We start from the raw sequence: 23,954 nt of genomic DNA on the forward strand, positions 1-23,954 counted from the left end.
ATCCATCAGGGACTACAGTCCCAGTCTGGTCACTGCAGGTAACAATGGCAATCTCGTAAAATCAAAACTATCCCTGTAAGACACGTTGCCGCAGGACGATGCTGTCCAGGTCTATGCAGAGCTGTCCTGGGGATCTGTGGGCTGCAAACATCCTTGGTTTTGGATTTGAGTCAGAGGGACCTCAGTGAAGTAGTTTGGAGGCATGGGTTGTTCAGAGTGGCACATAACCAGTCTGTCCCCTCCCAGGAGTATGGCACACCCATCGTGGACCCCATCAATGACATCCGCATCATTGGTGTAGTCACTGTCACCGTGCTGCTGGCCATTTCATTGGCTGGCATGGAGTGGGAGTCCAAGGTGAGGAGCAGACCATAGCCCTGGGCCTGAGCTCTGGTTCTATCTCTTCTGATGTGTGTTAGCTAAGCTTCAAGTTCTGCTGCTGTGACAGAGACCCCACCTAATGGTACCTTCCAATAGAAAGACTTTGTTTCTGTTTTATGTAACAGTGCAGGGAGGCATGGTCTTCCACAGGGGTTGGACCCCAGACTCCTTCAATCCTATAGCTCTTCCATCCATTGGGTATGGGCCCTTGTTCACCTGGTCCAGGTAGCCACTATCATGATGTCCCCAGTCCAGGCAGTCCAGGCAGAGAGGATTCCCATTTCCTTTCTCTTGTCTTACAAGCTGTCTCAGTCCTGCTCAAGTGCCATTGGCTAAATCTTGGTCTTGCAGCCCCTTATAGCTGCAAGAGAGGCTGGATAGTATTGATTTCATAGAACTGTGTACCCAGCCAAAAGTCAGAGGTCAAGGGCAGAAGTATGGGGTTACAATTGGCATAGTTGACCAAAGAGAACCTCCAAACTACATAGCACCTGGCTCCTGCACCTTCTGGCTCCCTCATCCTCTGACCACTCTCCGGCAATCCTGTCCTTTTGTTCATCCTTGGAATTACTAAGCTTAGTTGCCACATCATTCTATGCTTCCCTTATCTTCCTCCTTTATGTATATGCAAAAGAGTCTATTTATTGAAGATACTGTCCCAGGCCACCTTGCTAAAGCAGCTCCAAACCCATCTCAAGCACCCCTAAGTTTGTCTTACATACGCATTAGCCAGGATGAGAGACCTTGATCATCCTGCTCACTGTTATGTTCCCAGCTCCTTGAACAGAGCTCACTGCACAATGGGTGTGAATGAAAGACTGCATGAAAAATGGCGTGAGGGACCTGGGCAAGCTCAGCTCTGCTGGGCCTCCCTGAAGGTGTCCTTTACCCCAGGCCCAGGTGTTGTTCTTCCTTGTCATCATGGTCTCTTTTGCCAACTACTTGGTGGGGACACTGATCCCTCCATCTGAGGACAAGGCCTCCAAGGGCTTCTTCAGCTACCGGGGTATGTATGCATAGGGTGGACCCAGGCCACAGCTGGGGGATCAGGGATAGTTTGTCTAAAACAGTGGCTCATTGTCTGAGCAGCAGAAGGACAAGATCCCCCATTCCCATGGCTGGGAGCTGCATGGCCAGACCAAGACAGAGGGACCAAGTCCTCCAGGTGGCCCTGACTCAGGCCTTGGTTTTCCAGGGGACATTTTTGTTCAGAACTTGGTGCCTGACTGGAGGGGTATTGATGGCAGCTTCTTCGGAATGTTCTCCATCTTCTTTCCCTCTGCCACGGGCATCCTGGCAGGAGCCAACATCTCCGGAGATCTCAAGGTGAGCGGAACACTCACCCCTCCTGTATCCTGGCACTGTAGGGGGCTATGAGCACAGTCTTGCTCCCTGTCACACCAAGATCTGCTGCAGGACACTGAGTGTGGTACTGAGGTCAGAGTTAACACCTAGTCCAGTTCAGTCCAGTCCTTTGCAGCTCTATTCAGATCAGCTTGTGAGGCTGTTGACTGACTGATACCAGCTGTGCTCAGGGCTTTGAAGGACATCCCAAAATGGGATTGCCAGAACTCTCAGCCTGGGAACATCTTTGCTGAGGTCACCTCCATCTCCCGCTCTCTATCGTCTTGATGCAGGCAGCTCTGACTTTGCGGCAGTACACCTGTCCAGTCCCATCTCTGAGCATTGTCCCTGTGTCCATGACCCTTGCTCATCCCCAAGATATGTGTCTCATGTCGCTCTCATTCATTTGACACTGCTTTGCCTCCCAAAGCTCTGTCCCTCTTCCAAATTCCTCCTCCAACAGCTCTGGCTCCAGTCATGGAGCCGTGTACCCATGTCAACCCCTCTCTAGGTCCCTGTTCCCAGCTCACAGTCTGACACAAGATAGGTGCTCAGGATGTTGTTGATGAGAGTGGTAAAATAAAATGTCAGAGCAGAAGTACAAAGTACCCTAAAGGGATGGAAAAGGACAAGCTGATGTTGGCAGGGGCTGGGGCAAAACTCTTGCGTACAGGTGGGGTGGGGCTGGGCTATGAAAGATGAGAAGCTGGTGAGCCTTTGCCAGCAGGAGGCTCCAAGGAGACTGGGAATCACAGCTAACCCTTGCTCTCACTCTCCTGGCCCACCCAAGAGGTGCTCCTTGAAGCTTTTTCTAAATGGATTAAATTGTAAATTGGAAATAATCCCGGAACCAACCCGGCTGTATCAGGATCTGTCCCAGGACACAAACTGCAGGGTGTGGAAACTGGAGCTTTTGTCTGGCTCCTCTCCTTTCTCTGGGAATTGATCTGGATGCTTCCCCAAGCATCTTTGGTTACCAGCTTCAGGCCACGCACCTCTTTTGAGCTCATGAGATCGGTGACCTTGGCCTTCAAGGGGCTGTTGGGCCTTGGCTGTGCTCACCCTGAAAGACAGTGCACTCTGCCGCAGAGCACCTCCCGTGTGTCTGACTTTGGGTGACTTCCTGACGGCCTCTCTGGGGCTCAGCTTCTCCAGCTGGATCATGGAACTCACACAGCCCCAGCCTAGCAGGAAGGGGGTGAGAATTTCAAAAACTATTTTGTGTCGAGTGCTTAGAGCAGTGCTGGGCATAGAGGGTGTGCTGAGAGCTCTTTATCATCATTTATGATACAATCAAGCAAACTTCTTAGTCACTTGCCTCATCACTGAGACACAATACCTGACACCCAAAACTTAGTGGAGGAGAGGCTTATTTTGGCTCGTGGTTTTTAGAGGTTTCAGTCCAGGGCTGGCTGACTCCAAAGAAGCAGCAGCACGGCAGGGCACCGGCATGGCCAAGGAAAAGCTGGGAAGCAGAGGGTGAAGGGAGGAGCCAGGAAGAGAGATAAACCCTTCCAAATCATGTCCTCAGGGTCCTGCCTCTTCTTTCCAGATCCCAACTCTCCACAGCAAAGTCAGCTATAAGTTCCCAGAACCTCGTCACCTTCCAAAAGCCTACCCATGAGAGTGTGAGGCTCTTGGGGGACATCTAGCTATAAACCATAACACCAGCCAAGCCCAGAAAGGGTCAGGGCTGACTCAGGGCCACACAGATGGTGGAGGAACTAGAATGCAAATCTGTAGAACAAAAGCTTCCCTGTAAACAACTATTGCATCTTTGATGAATATTTCATGTGTTGTCCCAGGGTATGTCCACATGTGACATGCCCACACAGGCTGCGTGTTCTTTCCTGCAAATTACCATAAACTGCGTGGCTTAAGACAATTTATTCTCTTGTAGTTTAGGAGTCTAGAAATTCAAAATCAAAGTATTGACAGGGCAGTACCCCCTCTGAAGTCGCTAGGGATGAATGCTTCCTGGCCTCATTTTAGCTCTAGTGGATCCTGACAATGGCGTCCCTTGCTTTTGGCTCATCTAACCTCTGCATTGCTGTTACCACATGGCCTTTTTTCCTCCATGTTTTGGTGTCCTTTCTGCTTTTAGAATGATGCCGGTGATTGCATTTGAGGCCCACTTTAAGGCTGTCATGTCCTAATCTCCAAATATAATCCTTAACTCCTCACATCCTGAGGTTTGAGGTAGACATAAACTTGATGTTATTCAACCCACTAGAAGTGGGGTGGCAGCCTGGACCTGGTATATTGGCCAGAGACTTATCACCCGGTCAAATAATCCCTAGGGAGTTGGGCAGGGCCCAACTAGTAGGACCAGGTCTGTGGGGTCCCCAAAAGAGACTCTAAAAGACCTTGGGTTCCCCTCAAACCCTAGCCTCCCATTACTCTGAATCTCTGCTCCCATTTCTCTGGTATACCCTCCTTCGTATTCTAACTTGTCTCTAATCAGGTTCTACTAGTTGAAGGAGAAAGCAGGGAAGAGGAGACCATAGCAAATGGGCTGCTCATGGCACCCAAGGTCCTCCTTTAGGCTGGAGCTTCTGCCTAGAGGGTGGAGCAGGTGTTGAACTTATTGTAAAATTCTCTGTTTTGCTGCTCCTGGCTTGGTTCATAGAGCCCGAGACTGCGGACCATGGTGGCATCAGGGTGAGAGCCACCAGACACTCTGTCACGTGGGTCCTTTTCACTGTGCCCTGCCCTCAGTGGAGGCATTCAAGCTACATCTCAGGGAATTATATTTGAGAAAGTGCCTAAAGAATGGACTGTGTGATAGGTGCATGTGAAGATTTGCTACTGCTTTTAGGAAAATACAAGCAGAGAGTTCTTTCCTGGAGCAACAGGAGGAAGCCTGGGGTTTCTACTCCTATCTGTGCAACCAGGCACAGTTGGCCCATAATGACAAGTGTACCATGAGCCTGATGGTCAACAGGTCTGGGGGTCAGGGACTCGAGTGCATCTGTGCACTTCACCAGTGGCCTGGTGGCATTGCTATCACCACTCACAGAAGAGGGACAGAGGCTGGGAGCTCAGCTCACTGCCCATCTGGTGGCCTGGATTTGAACCAGGCAGGCTAAGGTCAGAGCCCTGCCCTTTGGCCCCTGTTCTCTCTCTCCCATAGCAAGCTTTAGCTAGGTGATCTCCACAGCTCAGGTGAGGAGCTGTTGGTTTTGTCTCCCACTTCGGGCTCCGTGGGTCTCAGATATAGTCTCAGGCTGGTGATCTTGGTGATGTCCAGCCGCTTCTAAGGGTCCTTGATGAACAGACCCGGGATGGGGCCATGGCCAGGGATGGGAGGCCTAACGGCTGCCTGACACCACGGTCCCTCTTATAGGACCCTGCTGTGGCTATCCCCAAGGGAACTCTGATGGCCATTTTTTGGACCACTGTCTCCTACCTGGCCATCTCAGCCACCATCGGTGAGTAGCTGACCTAGCTAACTGCGGCAGAGCACCCCAGTGTCTGTGTAGCCCAGGCCCAAGAGGGGGTCCACAGGTGGGACAGCTAGACCAGGAGAATGTGGCAACCTAAGGAAGTGGAACCTTGAACTCTGTCCCTGAGGTTCCTGTCACCTTGGCATCTTCATAGTGAGGGAGGCCAGTCCAGGCTCAGTGTCCCTTCAGACACGGAGGTTCTAGCTTCATGGGCATGAAGCTACTGCAAGATAAATCATGCTTTGCCCCTGGGATGAGGCTGATGGAGATGCCAGCACCTCTTTGCCATCATCCAGCCCTGAACTTGGCTTGCCATATTTAACACAGGGGGAAATGGGGCATGGAGAAGTAAAGTCACATCATCCTTGAGCAGTGGAGCCAACCTTTGAACCAAGGTCTGGACAATTAACACTTCTCTTGATCTGAGATCCTGCCAGGTGCATTTGCTCCTAGTGGCCACCTTTGAGGCAAGCTGTTCCCAGATGCCAAGGGACTTGGCACCACTCACAGTTACTCAGGCCTCGAGAGCCAAGTCTCAGCTTTATGGAAGACACTGGGCAGGTTACTAAGTTCTGTGTGCCTCTGCAGAACAGGAAGAATGACAAAAATAACAGCACTCCCTACTTCCCGGGGCCGCTGTAAAGTATCCACCCTGGTGCCTGGCACACCACAAGCACACCTGATATTAGCCAGCACATCAGGGCTACTGTTCTGTGACACAGAAAGGGCCCAGCTGTCTGCAGTGTGTCTCTATGTGCAGAAGCAGCCAGCATTCGGGGAGTAGGAAAGGAGGGCAGAGCAAGGGGGTGGGAGCAAGAGGGCTGAGGGAGACCCCACATCTCTTTCCTCCTCTCAGGTTCCTGTGTGGTTCGTGACGCCTCTGGGGACCTGAATGACACGCTGACCTCTGGCTGGGGTGCTTGTGAAGGGCTGGCCTGCAACTATGGCTGGAACTTCACCGAGTGCTCCCAGCAGCACAGCTGCCGCTATGGCCTCATCAATTACTACCAGGTAGCAGGGCTTCCGCCCTGCGGTGCCCCTCAGTGCTGGGACGGGCTGGGGTGACATAACTGGGGGAGCTGGAGGCTCCTAGCCGGAGGGTGGGTGCAGAAGCTCCTGTGCCTGGTTTCCATCTGGGAGACCCAGGCGAGGGTGTGGGCTCTGATGGAGGTGCGAGGACCAGCTCCTACCTGCAGTAGGTACTGAGGCGCCGGGCAGGGGCTCCCAGCTCAGCCCCCACTATCCCCGCAGACCATGAGCATGGTGTCAGCCTTTGCACCGCTGATCACAGCCGGCATCTTCGGGGCCACCCTGTCCTCTGCCCTTGCCTGCCTGGTCTCAGCTGCCAAAGTTTTCCAGGTGAGACTCCAGAAAAGGGCCAAGGTAAAGGGGGTCTAGGCTGGGAGGCCCAGGTGGCAAATCCCCTGGTGACAGCTGTGAAGAAGGATCGTGTGACGCGAGTGTCTAGATGGAAGGGAGAAATCCTTCTTGTGAGGTGACTAGAAGAGCATTTTCCATCCCCAAACCCTGACCCCAGCCATGTCTACAATTCCACTTCCAAGACCCTTCCCCCATCACGAGACCAACCCCTCTCATTTTGGCCCTGTCCTGTCTCCATGGCGGGGAAGGTGGTGGCATCTCATCCTACTTAAAAGAACCAGAATCTGAGGTCCCTGTTGGAGAAGTGCCCTGCTGCAGTCACAGTCAGGGCCAAGCAGATCCTGGAGTCTGGACGGCCCCAGGAAGGGAGGTGGCAGGTCTCAGCCAGCGCGTGAGCGAGGGGTCTGGTGCCCGCAGTGCCTGTGCCAGGACCAGCTGTACCCACTGATCGGCTTCTTCGGCAAAGGCTACGGCAAGAACAAGGAGCCTGTGCGTGGCTACCTGCTGGCCTACGCCATCGCCGTGGCCTTCATCATCATTGGTAAGAGGCTGCCCCACTCACCAGGCCCAGCTCTTCACCTGCCTCCTCAGCCAGCCAGGTCGGGGCTTAGTGGATGCTCAGTGAGAGATGGTTTTTAAAAAATATAACCCAGGGCCTTGCACATGCTAAGCATGTCCCCAGTAAAGAGTCTGAGCAAAGCCCTCCCTGGAAGGAGACTTTGGGAGGCCACATGAGGTTTCTGCCTTCCTACCTCCAGAGAGGGGAGCCCCCACACCATGCAAGCAGGGGATGGTTCTGTGGGAGAGACCCTACCTGCTTCCCTGATTCTGCATTCTAGTGTCCTGGCAACTGAGACCCCCCATTATGGTTTTAAATGAACCCTCAGGTCACCTTTGGATCATGGGTCAAACTGCCTGGTTCCTTCTCAAGGGCCGAAAGAGATGGCTGGCTCACCTTTTGTAGATGCATGAACTAGACAGAGCCAGGGTCTCACCCTGAGTGAGGCCTAAGGAGAAAAATCCAGCTGATCTCTTAGGCAGATTGGCTTCCTCCCATGGCTTTTCATGCCAGCTGTGTGACCTTAGAAAAGCAACTTTACTTCTCTGAGCCTCAGTTTCCTTCTCTGCAGAATGGGAGCAATACTGCATAATGGGTGTGTCACAGATGGACAGGAAGAGGCCACATGTGCACACACCCTAGACTTCCTCACTAACTTAGCCAAGGAAGCAGAACTCACTGGGAAAGAAGTGACCACACCAAGCAAGAGCAGTGGCCAGGCTGTGACATGATGTTCCCCATCCCTACTATGGGTTAGAGTGGAGACAGGAGCAGGCGAGTCTCTCCGCATCCCACAGAGCACAGGCTCCCTGCTACTCAGGCTGGCATCACTGGTCACCAATCTGTAACACCTAACAGCCCAAAGGGGGGCTTCCCAGACCCTGGGTTCTGGCTCCCTAACCAAATGCAGAGGTGGTAGGGCCACACCCAACAGGTGGAAAAGCCCAGGCAGGCCTGGCATTCCGAGGACCAACCCTTCTTCCTGCAGACCAGGCTGACCCCAGCTCAGCGCTGCGTCCTCTGCTCTGAGTGCTCTGAGAGCAGACCGAGAACCATGATCTCAGAGTCTGTGGGGTCAGCTTCTTAGGGGATTGCAGTCATGTGCTTGTGTGGCTCTGGGATCCCAGGAGAGACCACTGGATAAGAATTCACATTCCTAGTTTATCCAGGGGTCTGGGGGTCAATGAAATGGGTAAGAGAAGGAGCCAGTTATGGAATGGGTCCCCACTGGAGGGCGGACTGCACTACATATTCCACATTGGAATTTGTGGTCCAAAAGTATCACAGCCACTGCCCACAGTCCTCCTTGGCCTGATGGGGTCCACCCCCACACAGCCTCCATTTTCTTGAAAGATGGTGCAACAGGATGGGCCCATTTCACAGATCAGACACTTGAGACTTACTGAGCCCTGGTGGCCCTCTTGGGATCCCCACCAAGTGAGGGACAGTGCCAGGCAGTTCCTTGGTGGGGCTGCCTGATGGGCTGTCCTTTTATCCCTGGGTCGCTGAAGCGGAGCTCAACACCATCGCCCCAATCATCTCCAATTTCTTCCTGTGCTCCTACGCCCTCATCAACTTCAGCTGCTTCCATGCCTCCATCACCAACTCACCCGGTGAGTCAGCTCTTTGCCTTGCCACGGGGAGGCACCTGAGGGGCAGAGGCATGGGGTAGGTTGGAAGTAGAAGGCGGCAGCCCAAGGTGTCTCTCAAATGGAAACCATGTGAAGGGGACCTGTGTGCAGCAGCGAGGGCAGCGGCCCTGGCACACCCTTCCTGGATTCATGCAAAGTCTCTAGTCCTAGAGCTTCTTTTAGTCCCTTCCTCTGCTAGGAGTCAGGGAGTCTGATTCACCAGAGTGGGGAAGGAGAGTTTCCCGGTCACATATCTGGTGGGGCAGGTTGCACTCTGTACCACTCACATTACGATGCACAGATTTCATAGGTTTGTATGTTAATGTTGAAACATTTCTGGCAGATGGCAGGAGAGAGACCTGAGGAAGGCTTGTTCTAATCAGCTCCAATCAATGAGCTGGTAATCAGGCCCCGTTTCATGCAGCCACAGTGTGCACGTTGCCCTCAGAATTGTGCCATGGGGCCAATGTCACAACTGGTGTTGGGCCACGTAGAGTCATGCCCTCGCCCTCCTCATCCCTGGCTTCATGGAGCCATGAGCTGGCATTATTGCTGGCCAATATTTGGCCAGAGCTGGAGGCTTCCCCTGGCTGTGACCTGTCACCATAGAATAATGCAGCAAGGCAGGTGTGGGCCTCCCCAGAGCCTCCAGCACAGTGCAGGAGGAAGGTGAGCGAGACCCCATTGGGGCCCAGGCCGGAGGGGTAACCTAGGAGCCACAGCTCTGGCTCTGAGGAGGCTCCTAAGTGCAGGGTGCATCCACTGATGGGGCCACCGCCCAGGGTGGAGACCCTCGTTCCAGTACTACAGCAAGTGGTCGGCGCTGTTTGGGGCAGTTGTCTCCGTGATCATCATGTTCCTGCTCACCTGGTGGGCAGCCCTCATCGCCATTGGAGTCATCGTCTTCCTCCTGCTCTACGTGATCTACAAGAAGCCAGGTGGGTGGGCTTAGCCTCCAGCCCTGGTGGCTGAGTGGACAGGTCCTGCCTTGCTCTGCACTGCCCAGGGCCCCACACAGCCCTCCCGCTGCATCCCTCCTTGGGTCCCAAGTGAAGCCCAGACCTCTGCTGTTAGGCCTCCCAGAGCCCAGGAATTCCCAGTTTCAAGGGCCAAGTCCTTGCAAAGACAGCTTCCCACTTCCTGAAAGGCTGCACAGGAAGATGAAGCTTGGACATGGCAGGAGTGTCTGCCAGTCACCAAGGAGGAGCCCTGGGGTGACAACAATCCACACGTGGGGAACACAACTCCAAGACAATTTAGAATCTCACATATGAACTGGATTTCCAGGTCATTATGAAGGTCTGTTTATCAAGGCAAGAGAACATTTTATAGAATTCAATACCCTGATGTGTAACTTTTGATTATAAAGCCATGGTGTACTCGGGCCCCAGCCCCACACACACAGGGGCAGACCTGGGCTGTCCACCTGCCTGGCAGTCTGCTGCCCGGGTGCACGATTCCCACAGGGGCATGATTAGTTTCCTCTGGTGACTCTGTCTTGCTCCCCACCGCCCCTTTCCTTAGAGGTGAACTGGGGCTCCTCCGTGCAGGCTGGCTCCTATAACCTGGCCCTGAGCTACTCTGTGGGCCTCAATGAGGTGGAAGACCACATCAAGAACTACCGGTAAGCAGAGTTCCAGGCCACCTGGGAGCCTGGCATCTGCCATGGCCCCGCTCAGAGGCCTCCTGACCCAGGTTGGTCCAGCGCTGCTGAGAGGGGTCAGCAGTAGAGGACCTTACTCCCACTGCTGTAGGAGGCTGGGGTGGACCTTGCCCAATGGGATTCAGCAAGGAAGGGAACCTCTGTGTGCCTCAGTTTCCACCTAGAAGCTGCTCTGTGGTAAGGGTGATGTGCTGATTGTCATCATGGTAATCTTGGGAGGGCAGCAGGAAAAACCTCCCCTGGGTCCTCTTCAAACTGGTGGTAAGGAAACTCGTTCCAGCAATCTCCTTCCCACCAGAGGGTGATGACAATAATCAGAGAGACTTATATATGCCACACTTAGTGTGAACCCAGCACTTGACAAAGAGCCTCATGACAAACCCATGAGTTCCATAAAATCCCTAACTCTACTCACAGAGGAGAACACTGAGGTACAGGGAGGTTAACTACTGGCCACTGGAGCACAGATGCATTGGGTGTGGTTCTGACCAACACTGACAGTGGCCCTTGACCGCTCCACATAGAGGCTCTGTCACCTGCCCAGGTGACACAGACAGGAGTTCTCACTAGCAGTTTCATTCTATGCCATGCTGGGTTGGGCAGGGCAAAGGAGAAGAGTTGGGTGGGGTGCTTGGTGGCCTGAGCAGGAAGGACAAGGGAGTATAGTGGCCATCAAAGGAGCCCTTGATGGCCACTTTCAGAAAGATGAGTCCCAAAGTATAAGTGTGCAGGGTTCTGCCCGAGGCCATCCTGTGCTTCAGGGTGACTTAGGAGACCTGTTGGAGCATCTGCCTTTAACATTCTTGGCCCACCAACTCTCCCTCGTTGGCTCACACCCTCCTCCCTTCCCTTCCCTTCCCCAGTCCCCAGTGCCTGGTGCTCACAGGTCCCCCCAACTTCCGCCCTGCCCTCGTGGACTTCGTGGGCACCTTCACCCAGAACCTGAGCCTCATGATCTGTGGCCATGTGCTCATTGTGAGTGTCCCCAGGAGGTGGGGCAGGGCCATCCATACTGCTGGAGGAGCAGCCAGATGTGATGTTCACCAGGGTGTGGGAGCAGAGCAGGATGGGTCCCACAGATCCTGGCCGGGTCCCCTGTGAGGCCAGGGCTCTCCCTTCCGGTCTTCTCTCGCTGGCTTCTCTTCCCTCCATCCTATCTCTCCTTTGTTCCTTTCATCTCCGTCCCTCCTTCCTCCCCTCCCTGCTTCTTTACCTCCATGAGCTCTGTAGAGGGAAACGGGCACCCTGGGACAGGAGAGGATTTAAATCTCAGGCCAGAGAGAAAAGGCAGCCCCTGATGTCACCTGCTTCTACCACCCAAGGGACCCTGCAAGCAGAAGATGCCCGAGTTCCGACTCCTTGCCAATGGGCACACCAAGTGGCTAAAGAAGAGGAAGGTCAAGGCCTTCTACTCAGACGTCATCGCTGAGGACCTCCGCAGCGGCGTCCAGGTCCTCATGCAGGTATGGTGGGTTTGGGGGCTTCCCGATGGGCCTTGTGACCTGGTATGATGCAAAACCTCCTGAGGGTCTAATTTCAGCTCCATTCTCATGCCCAGGACCTGGGCAGTGAGGTGGAAAATTGTGGAACCTTGGTCAGTTCCTGTTTTTTAAAAATTTTTTCAGATACAATTTACATACAATGAAGTAAAAAAACCATTAAGTGTGTAGTGTGATAGACATTTGCATATAGGTAGTTTTCTCATGTGTAAAATGGAGTACATGTATAAAATAACCTGAGTCAATACATGAAAATCTTTGTCAATAGTTTTAGCAACTTCTTAAAATTAAAAAAAATGTCATGTGGTCTCTTTTAGGGGTTTTGAAAATATTTTGGAAGTAAAGAGAAGTGATAGTGTTGTGAATATACTAAGCATTGTGCATTTATTAAAGGACCTTGCAATGTACACTTGTTTTTCAAAATTTTTATATTTTAAAATGGTTCATTGTGTTAATTGTGACTTATACCTCAACAATTTTAAATATCTTAAAACATTAAGAAAAGAGAAATAGCTAGGTAGGGTGGTGCATACCTGTAATCTTAGCCCTCGGAAGGCTGATGCAAGAGCATCGCTTTGTGTTCAAGGTCAGCCTGGGCTACAAAGTGAGTTCAAGGCCAGCCTGAACTGCAGAGTTGTCTCAAAAAGTAAAAAAAAGGAAAAGGAAAAGAAAAGAAGAAAAGTAAAGAGAAATATAAAAGGTATATGAACTAGATGACCCAGGTACACACTAAGTTTGACATCCAATTCAGGTCTCATGTTGTAAGAAATTATTTGTGAGAGAAGCAGCAGCTGAGATGACCCTGAACTGATGGGACAGTCCAGTCCTGGGCGCAGCTGAGAGAAGCCACAGGGGTCACCTTGGCTGCAGTTTCACCTACTCACAAGGTCCAGGCAGACAAGGCCTGGAGGGAGACTAATTTCCTGAGTCTCTAGCATGGATGGAGGAGGATAGGGCTCAGGGTAGGGCCTCAGGCCTGATGCCAGCCCCATCACTCTGACCCTCCTCCTCCTCCCTCAATCCTAAAGGCTGCAGGTCTGGGGCGAATGAAGCCCAACATTCTGGTGCTGGGATTCAAGAAGAACTGGCAGTCTGCTCACCCCACCACAGTGGAAGACTACATCGGCATCCTTCAGTGAGCGAGGGCCGGGTGGGCAGCCTGGGCTTGGGGGCTTCAGGTCATTGGAATTTCCTGGGCTGGGGAGGAGGAGTGAGAGCAGTGCAGGCTATAAACTGATTCCATTTGTCCAAGGCTGAGGAAGAAATAGGCAGAGGGGGTCCCTTCCCTGATGCATGGCCCACGGGCAGTAAGGTGGGCTGGGATCAGGCAGGTAACGCAAAGGGTGGGTGGCTCAGGGGTGGGCAATGTGGAAGCAGCCTTGGGAATGGGAGCAAACTGGCTGTAGCTGACAGTGCCTTGCAGAAATGTGGGCCTGGTGTACATTATAATTTTCAGAGTAGTTAAAAATGTAGGTTTTTAGGTGAAGATGTTATGCCCACAAGTAGCCAGTTTAAGGTTTCCCAGTGGTGTCACTGAGCAGACACGTGAAGCCAGGCTGCAAGGACTGAGCTCCGGAGATTTCAGAGTTGGCTTCAGGCCCAGCTTCCTTCAGCTCTTTGCTATGCACAGTCCAGAGAAGGCCTACTCATGTCGCTTTTCTGCACTGACGTTGCACAGAGGCTGTGTGCAGCAGCTCTCAGTCACTCGAGGCTGACTGTGGAGGTCCTTGGCTGGTCCTGATCTGCTGCTAACCAGCTGTGTGACTCAGCGCCACCACCCCAGCTGCCTCAAGTGAACTTACACTAGGAGGTGGTGAGAAACGCAGCTTCCAGTTCTGGCATTCCAAGACAGTACAGAGATAGAGTTAGTGGGTCAGGAAAGACAGAGCTTAGCTTACTGGGCTCTCAGCTGCTGTGCCAATCAGGTGTCAGTACACTTTTGGGGCAGAACTCTACTAGCTACGTCTTAGAACTGGCCTATTGCATAAGTGAGACCATTCCCTTGTGCACCTGCTTGTGTTAGCTCATGCTAGCCTTGTACTCACTGTGATCTTTCTGTATCAGTCTCCTGAGTGCTGAGATTACAGGGTGAGCCACCACACCCAGTTTAAGGGTTAGGATAGGGGCTGGGGATTTAGCTCAGCAGCATAAGCACCTGCCTTGCAAGTGTGTGGTCATGAGTTTGATCCCTGGTACCGATAAAAACAAAAAAGACCAAAAAAAAAAAAGGGTTAGGATGTGCCTGCGTGCACACTTGCCCTTTGATTTACAGTCTCATGCATAGCCCTAATCCAGCTGGTCACTTCCTTGGTTGTATGATCATGGGTGTTACTTCCTGAAACACATCATTCATAACTGTAAAGTAAAGATAATAATGACCTTCCCAACCTCTGAAGGCAAGGCTGTGAGGACTGTCTAAATGTATCAGGCGACAGGGCATGACTTGACACCAGGCCTGATTTGGTTCTCCCCTGCAGGGCACTGGCAACCCTCCCATTCTGAGGCCCAGAAGGGAGAAAGAGTGTGGTTAAGAGTCAGGGCCTCTCCTGGGGGCCAGGTTACCTCCCTAGGGGACTCTGGGCTTTGAGGAGCCTGACCTCAAAGCCTGTATTAGACAGCTTTTTATTGATGTGGCCAACTGAGAAAAACAGCTCAAAGTAACAAAGTATCTTTTGGCTCACGGTTTTACAACTTTTTTGGCTGATTCCCTTGCTATGGGTCTCAGGCGAGACAGAATATCATAGCTAAAGAGTGTTGTGGGACAGAGCCCCTCACCTCCTGGCCACCAGGAAGCAGAGAAGAAAAGAATCGGCTGGGGAAACGATATGATTCTCAAAGTCACGCCCATCTGACCTGCCCAACTAGGTCAACTAGGTTTCACTTCCTCTGCGTCCATTACCTTTCAATAATCCAGTTATGAACTTGTCATTGGATCAACCCGGTGATGAAGTCAAAGCCTTCATGATCCAATCACCTTCCAGAAGTCCTGTCTCTGAACAATGAGACTTTGGGGTGATGTTTTGGATCCAAACCATAACGCCACCTCCTCTTTCCAGTGATGCCTTTGACTTCAACTACGGCTTGTGTATCATGAGGATGCGAGAGGGGCTCAATGTCTCTAAAGCGATGCAGGCACACAGTAAGTACAGGGCACATCCTGTCTAAAACCGGAACAGGAGCCCCGAAAATCCTAGAACCCCAATTTTTAAAAGAGGTAGATGGAAGAGAAGGAGACAATAGTAAGGAATAAAAGAGCACAGAGTCAGCCTTTGATGGTCCTTAGAGCCCATCAGATTTCTAAGTGGAGGAACTAAGGCCCCAAAAGTGGAACCAATGGTAAGAGGTTAAGAACGTGCTTCCACCCCAGGCAGAAGGAGACCTGGAACCCTTACTCCCAAGTCCCAGTCAGTGCTTTTATAGCCAAGTGGGATAAAAAGGATCTAATAGAGAAAGAAAGGGAAAAAAAAGCAGAGGGGCTTGCCCACATAACGATGCTGGACCAGGAAGATGGTCATCTAATCATCATGGAAACTGCAAGTTTTGGTCTTGAGGGCCATCTTTGTGGCATTCTCAGGGACTGGAATGTTTCACATGTGGAAGTTGTATATGGTTATACAAGCCCTGCGCTCATAGGAAGCAGATGTGTAAAAGCCATGAAATGTATGAAGACAAAAGGGGGCGGAGCTAAGGAGACTGGGACTCTGTCTCCTGCAGGGAGGGGCTGTGTCATCAAGGGTGGAGGCTGTGCCTGGCCTGTGGCAGTGGCCAGTGTATATTTATGAAATCAATATTTACACAGTAATTAACCATGCTGCTTTAGGCACAAGGAGCACAGAAGGGCTAAACAATGCCCCTGGGGTCAGACATTCCAGGGAGCAAAGCAGATGCAAACCAGTGGACACAAGTCAGCTCACACACAGTGCTTTTCCGAGGAGATGCAGATGCAGAGTGAAGTGCTCAGGGAGGGGTCTTTCTGAGGACCAGGCCTCTTGCCAAGAGGGTGGGACTGGAGAGAGATTGTTCTCAGCTCAGAGACCTCTGGCACCATGATCCAGAGGCAGGGCTAAGTGTGGCCTTATGGAGAGACTGGAGGAGCCAGGGAAGAAGGGACCAAGGGAGGGGTGGAGATTTTCTTCCTGGTGTTAGGGAGCCCTGCAGATGAAGAACCCAAAAGTGTCCCAGGCAATGGGCACTTGCAAACCTAGCTGCACCCCCTCTTTTGCAGTTAATCCTGTGTTTGACCCAGCGGAGGATGGCAAGGGAGCCAGTGCCAACGGGGCCAGGCCATCCGTGACTGGCACATGTCAGTCTCCTCCCCATGAGAGGCTCAGGGTGTTTCTGTCCGGTGGGGATGCGAGTGGCAGGCCCCATGGAGACCTAGTCAAGGGCATATGGTTTTCCTGGTGACCAGTGGATAACTGGGAGAGGGCTTGGCCCTGCTAAAGACTTCCAACCCTGGTAGGAATTAGGGGCTCTGGGGAGTCCATTGCCAGCCAGGTCATCATTGGTCATGTTCAAATGTCGTGAACAGAGGGGTGGGATGATGTTCTTTGTCCTCACATTCCCTGAAGTATCTGTGAGTGGCACAGGGGGATATTCCAGAGATGGAAGAGACTGCTTCCTGCCAATGGTCTATCTCAGAGGGCACTGGGTTTATCCTTACCTCCTGCCCTGCTGTGCCCACCAGAATCCAGGGAGAGAGAAGCTGGGAACAAGGGAGGAACATCTGGCAGCTCTGTGTGTTCAGGGTCCCTATTCCTGATCACTTGCCTGAGTATCTGAGTCTTGGCACCAGAAAGGGCATTAGCCACGCTCTGGGCACTTCTGGCTGCTGCATGTCCACCTGACATGATGCATATCAAGCTCACCTCCCAGGGCAGTGGCTGTTTTGAGGCAGGTTGGGGACTCAGCGCATTGGCTGGGCTCTGACTTCCCCACCCCTCTGACAGTGGACCCTGAGGCTCTGGTGCAGGAGGAGCAGACCAGCACCATCTTCCAGTCAGAGCAGGGCAAGAAGACCATTGACATCTACTGGCTCTTTGATGATGGAGGTCAGCACCCCACCCCAGACCTGGGCTCCCTGCCCCTCTGTGTCACTGTGTCCTTGTCCTGCCCTTCACAGCCTGCTCTCATCCAGGCCACTAGTGAGCAGAGCAGAGCTCATAACCCAGCAAAGGAGATGGGACCCCAATCCCCCCATACTGAGGTCAAGGGAGCCTGGCTGGACTCCTCTCTCTGGTCTAATTTTTCGGCTGTAAAATAGGGTTCTTTGAGGGGATGCTGAGGCCAACATAAATAGAACCTTCTGGCTAGATGGTCCTTAAGGGTTGAGGCTGCATGACACAAATGCAGGGAACAGGCCAGCACAAGGGAAGCAGTGGCATGTGCCTCTCTCTACAGGAACACGCCCTCTCCTTGTTTTCTTAAAATATGGCTCTCAACTTGCTTGTTCCTACCGTCAGTTGAATCCTAGATAGAAAACACACTTAAGATTGACCCTCTGTATCCATAGGTTCTACTTTTGTGGTTTTAATTCATCAGAGAAAAAATGATCTGCACTGAGCACCTGTACATTTTTCTGATCATTATTCCCTGCACAGTAAAGCATAGCAACTATTCATAACATTTACAGTGCAGTATTATAACAGATGATCGAGGGTAGGCATGAGGATATCATAGTTCTGTGCATGTACCAGACCATTTTATATGAGGGACTTGGGCACCTGTGGATTTTGGCATCCATGGGGCAGGAGCCCTGGATCCTGTTCCTGCAGCTAAGAGGCTGAGCACTTACTACACATATGTCTCACACTGAATGCTCTGTGCAGGTTTTCCTAGTGTAGTCTCCTTTGCAAATGAGGAAACTGAGGCAGAGAGTATTATGCACTGATACATAGTGGCTGGTCCTTGGGTGCACATGGAGTGATGACAGGGAGAATGAGGGATCTCACCTCTTGTTCAAATATTCAGTTATCAGCAAAGGCCAGCAACCCAGATATCCTTGTGCAGTTCCCCAGTTATCCAGTGCCAGCTTGTTTATTTAAAACACTGTGCTGGACAAGTAAACCCTGACCTACCAAGCACCTTGAGCGACTGAGGTTCAATCGGGTGAGCTCTGGGAAACTGAGGTGCAGAGAGGGGTAGGGGTTTGTTGTGGTCATGCAGAGTGGAAACCAACAGAGGGATCTGTCTTAAGCATACTTTCTTCTTGGCTCCTGGGGACCCTCCTTGGCAGGTCTTACCCTCCTCATCCCCTACCTACTCCACCGCAAAAAGAGATGGGCCAAATGCAAAATCCGCGTGTTCATCGGGGGCCAGATCAACAGACTGGACCAGGAGAGAAAGGCGTAAGTGAGACGGCAGCACGGGGTCACAGGGCTGTGCCATCTGGGTTCCCCCAAAACTGCCTGCTACTCTCTCCCCCATCCTCACCACCACCCTCGGGTGACCTGGGCTGTCTCCAAGTCCAGGCTAGTTCTCTCCCGGTCACAGCCTGGGGCCTGGGGCCTGGGGCTCTGGGCAGGAGCAGGTTTCTCTCCCTGTCAGAACTGTCCTGGATTCCTGTCTCCTCTTCAGTAAGATGCAGATGCCTTTGCCATAATAGAGAGAGGGTTAAGTTTTATAGCCACAAAGTCCCTCAAGGAGAAATCTTGAGGACAGAGAAGCTCCTCTTGTTGAGAAGTGAAGGGGGAGTTAGAGTCTTTTGGGGCAATGGCCAAAGTGTGGGACGCGGGTGCTGCGGAGACCGGAGGCACCTTGAGGGGCCAGGAGTGGGGCAGCAAATCTCACCAACTTGGAGGGAAGTGATGTCACTTCCTAACTGGGCAAGAGAAGTTGTTCTTGGCTTAGTGTTGGCTGGTGCTTGCCCTCACTGACTAACTAAGCTCTGTGTCTACGTAAAAGGAGCAGGCCTGGGTTAATGGCTTCCCAGGTAATGGCACTGGCCAGATTTAATGACACCAGTTCACTGCCATGGGTTTTAATTTATACCTTTCTGTCAAGAGATGCCCTTTTCTGTTTTGAATTGTAATATAAATTTCCTTTTGAAATACTGTGTATTAGTTTTCCATTACTACAATGGAAATATCTGAGACAGTATGCTTAACACTGAAAAAAGGCTTATTTTGGCTTAGGGTTTTGAAGGTGCAAGGTCTAGGGCTACATCAGCTGATGATATTTTTTGCTGGCAGAATCCTGAGTCCTTACAGGGACACAGGGAGTACACGTGTCTGTGTCTGTCTGCTCTCTCTTCCTATGTTTTTCGTTTTTAATTTTTTTTTGCAGTCTGAGGTTGAAACTCAGGCCCATGATCATGCTAAGCAAGTGCTCCACCACGCAGTTACAGTCCAAACTCTGTTTTTGTTCTTGAAACAGGGTCTTGTTAAATTCCACAGACTGATTCTGAACTCTCCATCCCCCTCCCTTGGACTCCCAGGTAACTGGGATTACAGGCATGTGCCATCACGCTCAGCTCACAGAGCCCCCAGGATGCAACATGGGGCTCCACCCCAAAGGCCTTCTCCAATCCTCATCTCCTCCTGATGGCCCTGCCTCTAATTGCCACAGTCAGATTCTGTTTCTACCCTCTTAATACCTACACCGGGGCTTAAATCACCATGAGTTTGGGGGGCAAACCATATTCAAATCATAGCACTAAGCGAGTACTTGAGCTGATTTAAATAGACAAGGAAGTAAACAGTGAGGCAGGTGGCATGCAGGTGCAGAGTTGGCAGAAGCCTGGCAACGGCTGCTAATTTAGACAAAGCTCGTCAGGGTACGGTCGTGGGAGCGCAGCCTGCTTGCACAGGTGGGGAAGTTTTCCCACAGCCTACACCATCTTCCTCCTATTCCAGGGTTACATCTCAGCTCTGTGCCTTTGGTCAGACCTGTGTGAGCTCAGGGCAACCTGGCAGTCTGTTCCTTTGTCCTCCCCATACTGAGAGCTTCATCACTAGCAGGCCCCTCATTCACAAGGTCCAGAGCAACTCTTGGGGCACCAGTGGCAGCCTCTGTGACCCTTCAAAAGTAACTAGGTCAGGAGTAACTAGGTTGTGCTATGGTCTCAGCTGCCTGTCTCAGTTCTGGATGGCATCTGGGTTCCCTGAGCTTGACGTACCTCAAGGCTGTGACACTGCTGGTTGACAGCATGTTCTTTGTGTAGAAGTTACCGAAACTCCTCAGCCGCTGGACACCTCATGATGGGCCTCATGATCTGCTCGCTCCATGATCCTGGGTCACCAGTACATACTAGGACGAGTCTGCACATAGCTCCACCTGTGACATTCCACTCTCTAAGCCATGGCTTGACCGTTGGACCCTGGCCTGATGCTTCAGGCTCGTCTTCTCCCAGCATACCCCGTGCATCCCAGCCAGCATTCTAGCATCACAGCTTTCCCTGTCCCCTGGGCCTTTGCTCATTTGGATTTCTGCCTACCAGTGAGTCTGGTGGTCCTTAACCAGGAGGCACATCAGTGTCATGTAGGGTGTTACCAAAGCCATGTCCTGCCCAGAGATCTGACTCAGTGAATAGGAGGGGCCCAGCAGGTGCATTATTCTGCAGCCCCCTTGGGTGATTTTAATATGGGCACTCCCTGTCCCACCCCCTCAGGCCTGTAACAGTCTTACCCACTGTGTGCCATCCAGCCACATGGCCACTTCCTCTGAAGTCTTCTCTGACTGTCACAAAGCACCTGCTCCCCTGTGAGGTGTACAGCCAGTACCATCTGGCTTGCTGTTCCTACTGAGTCCTTGTGCGTTATCTTTACTTCCTCAGCCACTCTTTAATTTCTCTTTTTCAATGTACCCACCCCTCAGACCTTTGCTACTCAAAGTTTAGTCCATGCTCCAGCAGCACTGCATCCTGGAGACTGGCCCCACCCAGGCCAGCTAACTCAGAATCTGCACTGTTGATGCGTTAGGACTTGGGATACACTAGTACAGAGATGATCCCCAGATATTTGGGAAATTCTGGTCAAATATTTTTCCATGTGACTTGTGATCATGTGATCTACTTGATTCGTATTCCTTATCATGTTCCCCTACCCCTCTGTTAGAAGGCCAGCTCTGTTTTGTCCACTGCTATATACTAAGAAGGTACTTAATTAAACTAAGGGACGAACATTTTTTAAAAATACCTGTCTTCCAGGATAATTTCTCTGTTGAGTAAGTTCCGACTGGGATTCCATGAAGTTCACATCCTTCCTGACATCAATCAGAAGCCAAGTGCTGAGCAGTGAGTTCTCCGTGTGGGGTTCCAGGCCAGAGGGCCACCCGCGTGCCCTGTGGACCTTTCTGCTTGTGGCTGCCCCGGTTCCTTTTCTGCTCCTTGCACAGGCAGACTTGCTGTGGCTCCAGGCCTTGCACGCTCAATTGTTTGTTCCAACCCCCTCTGCTCTATGCAGAGCTGGCATCAGAAAGACTTCAGGTCTCAGAGAGCCCTTCCCACCCTTTCTGATCAACTATTCTGTTTACACCTTCATAAAGTTCCCACTTTACCTGTTTGCTTATCTCCCAGCTGAGCATCAGCTCTGTGACACTGGGGACACAGCCTTCTTGCATGCATGGCTGTTGTGTGGCACAAGACCTGGCACACATGGTGCTTGGTGACACCTGCTGAATGGAGAGGGTTGGGCCAGAGTCCAGGTCAGTTGCTGTGAATGGCTGTGGAGTTTGGTTGTGTGCCAGATGTAAACGGCAGTGCTGAATTCCACATGGAAGCCACTTGGATACAAACAACTGTGTCAGATAGGTTTTAACGCAAAGTCTGTCCCTGTGGCCCCACCTCCAGCTCCTTCCAGGGATGTGGTTCCAGGGATGTAGTTCCCCTGGAGATGGGGCCACTCAGCTGGCCTCACCTCCTCTTTTGTCCCCAGCACTAAGCGGTTTGAGAATATGATTGCGCCCTTCCGCCTAAATGATGGCTTCAAGGATGAGGCCACAGTTGCAGAGATGAGGCGGGACTGTCCCTGGAAGATCTCAGATGAAGAGATCAACAAGAACAAAGTCAAGGTACAGGCTTTGCAGGGCTGGGATTGGAGGTCAATGCATCTCCGGGGTCGTGGCCACTTGTTCCCCGTGCCCTGAGTTTCCTGAGTCTATCTCCTTTTGAGTCCTGCTTTCCCTTCCCCGTCTCTGAGTACCCTCATGCCACAATTGCTGGGCTGACAGGTAACCACTGGTGGCACTCAATGCCATCCTTGGTGTAGGAGCCTGGTCATCCTCTCCCTTTACGTAGCCTGGCAGTGAGCGTGGACCACTTGGAGTCCACGCTCTCCTCCTCCATTTCCCTTTGCCTTGAAAGAGGGCTCTGTGACACAGTATGACCCTGGACATGTAAATTTGTCCTGTAGGTCAACAAAGCTGCCTGGTTTCAGCCCAGTGCCCTGGCTGCTCCTTTCTTAGACAGGTCAGGATTCTGAAAAGAGCCTGGTGCATGCATGGCATAAACCCTTACAGCGGCCACTATGGCTGTTTTCAAGGTAGAGCGCAGAGCTAGGAGGGCAGGGGTCAGGGCCCAGATCTCGGTTCTGCTCTGTGTTCCAGGTGGGTTTTCAATGGAGACAGTTTTGCCCTCCCCGGGGAGATTTATTAACCTTGAAGATATTTTTGGGTGTCACAACTAGGGAACATGAGTTGCTCCTGTCACATAGAAAGTAGCCACCAGGGATGCTGCTGAACATCCTGCCTTGCACAACTTCCTCAACAAATAGCTGTTCCCACAAGGTATTCCCAGAGAGGGTGTTTTTTCATTCCCAGAAAGTGTGCTCTCATTGCTCTCAGATCCTGGTGACAACCATTTCTGAACAGCTCTGGGAGACAGGCCTTAGGCTTAAGTATCTCCCTCCAACAGAGCCTCTTACAAGCTTTGGAGAACACTCTGATCTATCAGCCAGGAGACCCTGTCTCAAGGGCTCACAGGGCCAGCTGGCTCTTTGGAAAATGCTGAGTAAGAGTAGTGTCCAAAGGACGTTCTCTGACAGTCTTTTCCAGAGAGGATGGAGCTGTCTCTGTGCTGAGTTCTTTATCTTTTAAACAGAGCATTTTTCGTGTAACCAGGTCCCTGGCTGGTGCTCTGACTTCCACGTCTCCTTTGGTCTCCCCCCATGCCTTTGGGGAGGGCTTTGTCATACCCGTTTGCAGAGGCAGATAGTGAGGCTCAGGTGGTAACATGACTTGCTCAGTCAGGCTGTCGCTGCTATGACCTAGCAGGGCTGAGATTTGAAGGGCTCCCTCTCCCCACTTGGGAAAACCAAGGAAGGCTTCCCAAAGGAGGTAAACTTGGTGCTTGGTTACCATGAGGTCCCCTTCCTCCCTGGAGGCAAGAGAGTCTATAATTCCCTAGGAGGAGTAATTCCCGGCTCAAGTTGGATGTGGCAGGGGTCCACTGCTAGCAAGGAAGTGGGAAGTGACCTGTGGGCTTCCCTCGCCCAGTCCCTTCGGCAGGTGAGACTGAATGAGATTCTGCTGGATTATTCCCCAGATGCTGCCCTGGTCGTCATGTAAGTAGCCCCTGACTGCGGGGAGGGCAAGCATGGCAGGTGGGAAAGGGGCTCGGGAAGCAGGACTGGCTGCAGAAGAGGTCCACAGCCCCCTGCATACACAGCCTGGCTGGGTTCTCCACGTGTGGCCTGGCCTGTGTCTCCCAGTAGCCCTCACCTGAGCACCACGTGGCAGAAGTCTAGGCTGTCACCTGTCTCAGCCACAGCTAACTTCTTTTCGCTGCTGGTTTTTCCTTGTTTTCTACCTTTACTTGCCAAACTTGGGTTGGCAGAGGAGGGACCCAGCTCAACCCAGAAGGAAATGCATGCCTGGTTGTTTGGGAATTGCTCAGTCCTCTTTGGCCATCAGCCACCCTGACTGATATTGGTGTCAAGTCTGGACAACAGGAACAGAGGCTTCACTCAGCCCCCCTATTCTATGGGACCCATGCCCAGTTCCAAGCTGCCCCTGGCAGGTGTTGGCAGGGCTGAGGAGGTGGAAGGTGGCAGCAGCACAGAGGGGTCTCTGTGTGGCTCTGTGCTCCCTGAGGCAGTCGGAAGTGCGTGGTCAGCT

At 52.1% G+C, this 23,954-nt stretch overlaps 1 protein-coding gene across 6 annotated transcripts in view; it reads left to right on the forward strand.

The window, feature by feature from the left end:
• The window catches only part of Slc12a3 (solute carrier family 12 member 3), a 33,831-nt gene that overhangs the window by 4,257 nt on the left and 5,620 nt on the right, over positions 1-23,954 (forward strand). For 3 of the 6 annotated variants that reach the window (XM_063247355.1, XM_005004685.4, XM_003472078.4), the window contains exons 6-25: positions 247-357; positions 1,276-1,387; positions 1,577-1,707; positions 5,072-5,156; positions 6,028-6,182; positions 6,423-6,530; positions 6,969-7,092; positions 8,622-8,723; positions 9,524-9,679; positions 10,266-10,365; positions 11,268-11,379; positions 11,727-11,867; positions 12,932-13,038; positions 14,960-15,042; positions 16,129-16,206; positions 16,853-16,954; positions 18,139-18,250; positions 21,049-21,135; positions 21,776-21,911; positions 23,334-23,401. In XM_063247355.1, the coding sequence (XP_063103425.1) occupies positions 247-357; positions 1,276-1,387; positions 1,577-1,707; positions 5,072-5,156; positions 6,028-6,182; positions 6,423-6,530; positions 6,969-7,092; positions 8,622-8,723; positions 9,524-9,679; positions 10,266-10,365; positions 11,268-11,379; positions 11,727-11,867; positions 12,932-13,038; positions 14,960-15,042; positions 16,129-16,206; positions 16,853-16,954; positions 18,139-18,250; positions 21,049-21,135; positions 21,776-21,911; positions 23,334-23,401 (2,210 nt within the window). The remainder of the gene's footprint in view (positions 1-246; positions 358-1,275; positions 1,388-1,576; positions 1,708-5,071; positions 5,157-6,027; positions 6,183-6,422; positions 6,531-6,968; positions 7,093-8,621; positions 8,724-9,523; positions 9,680-10,265; positions 10,366-11,267; positions 11,380-11,726; positions 11,868-12,931; positions 13,039-14,959; positions 15,043-16,128; positions 16,207-16,852; positions 16,955-18,138; positions 18,251-21,048; positions 21,136-21,775; positions 21,912-23,333; positions 23,402-23,954) is intronic. The other 3 variants (XM_005004686.4, XM_003472080.4, XM_063247356.1) reach the window with 2 other exon arrangements.

Source organism: Cavia porcellus, unplaced genomic scaffold (genome assembly GCF_034190915.1).
Source record: "Cavia porcellus strain 051 isolate PalLab524CR breed Dunkin Hartley unplaced genomic scaffold, mCavPor4.1 scaffold_4, whole genome shotgun sequence".
Taxonomy (NCBI): Eukaryota; Metazoa; Chordata; class Mammalia; order Rodentia; family Caviidae; genus Cavia; species Cavia porcellus.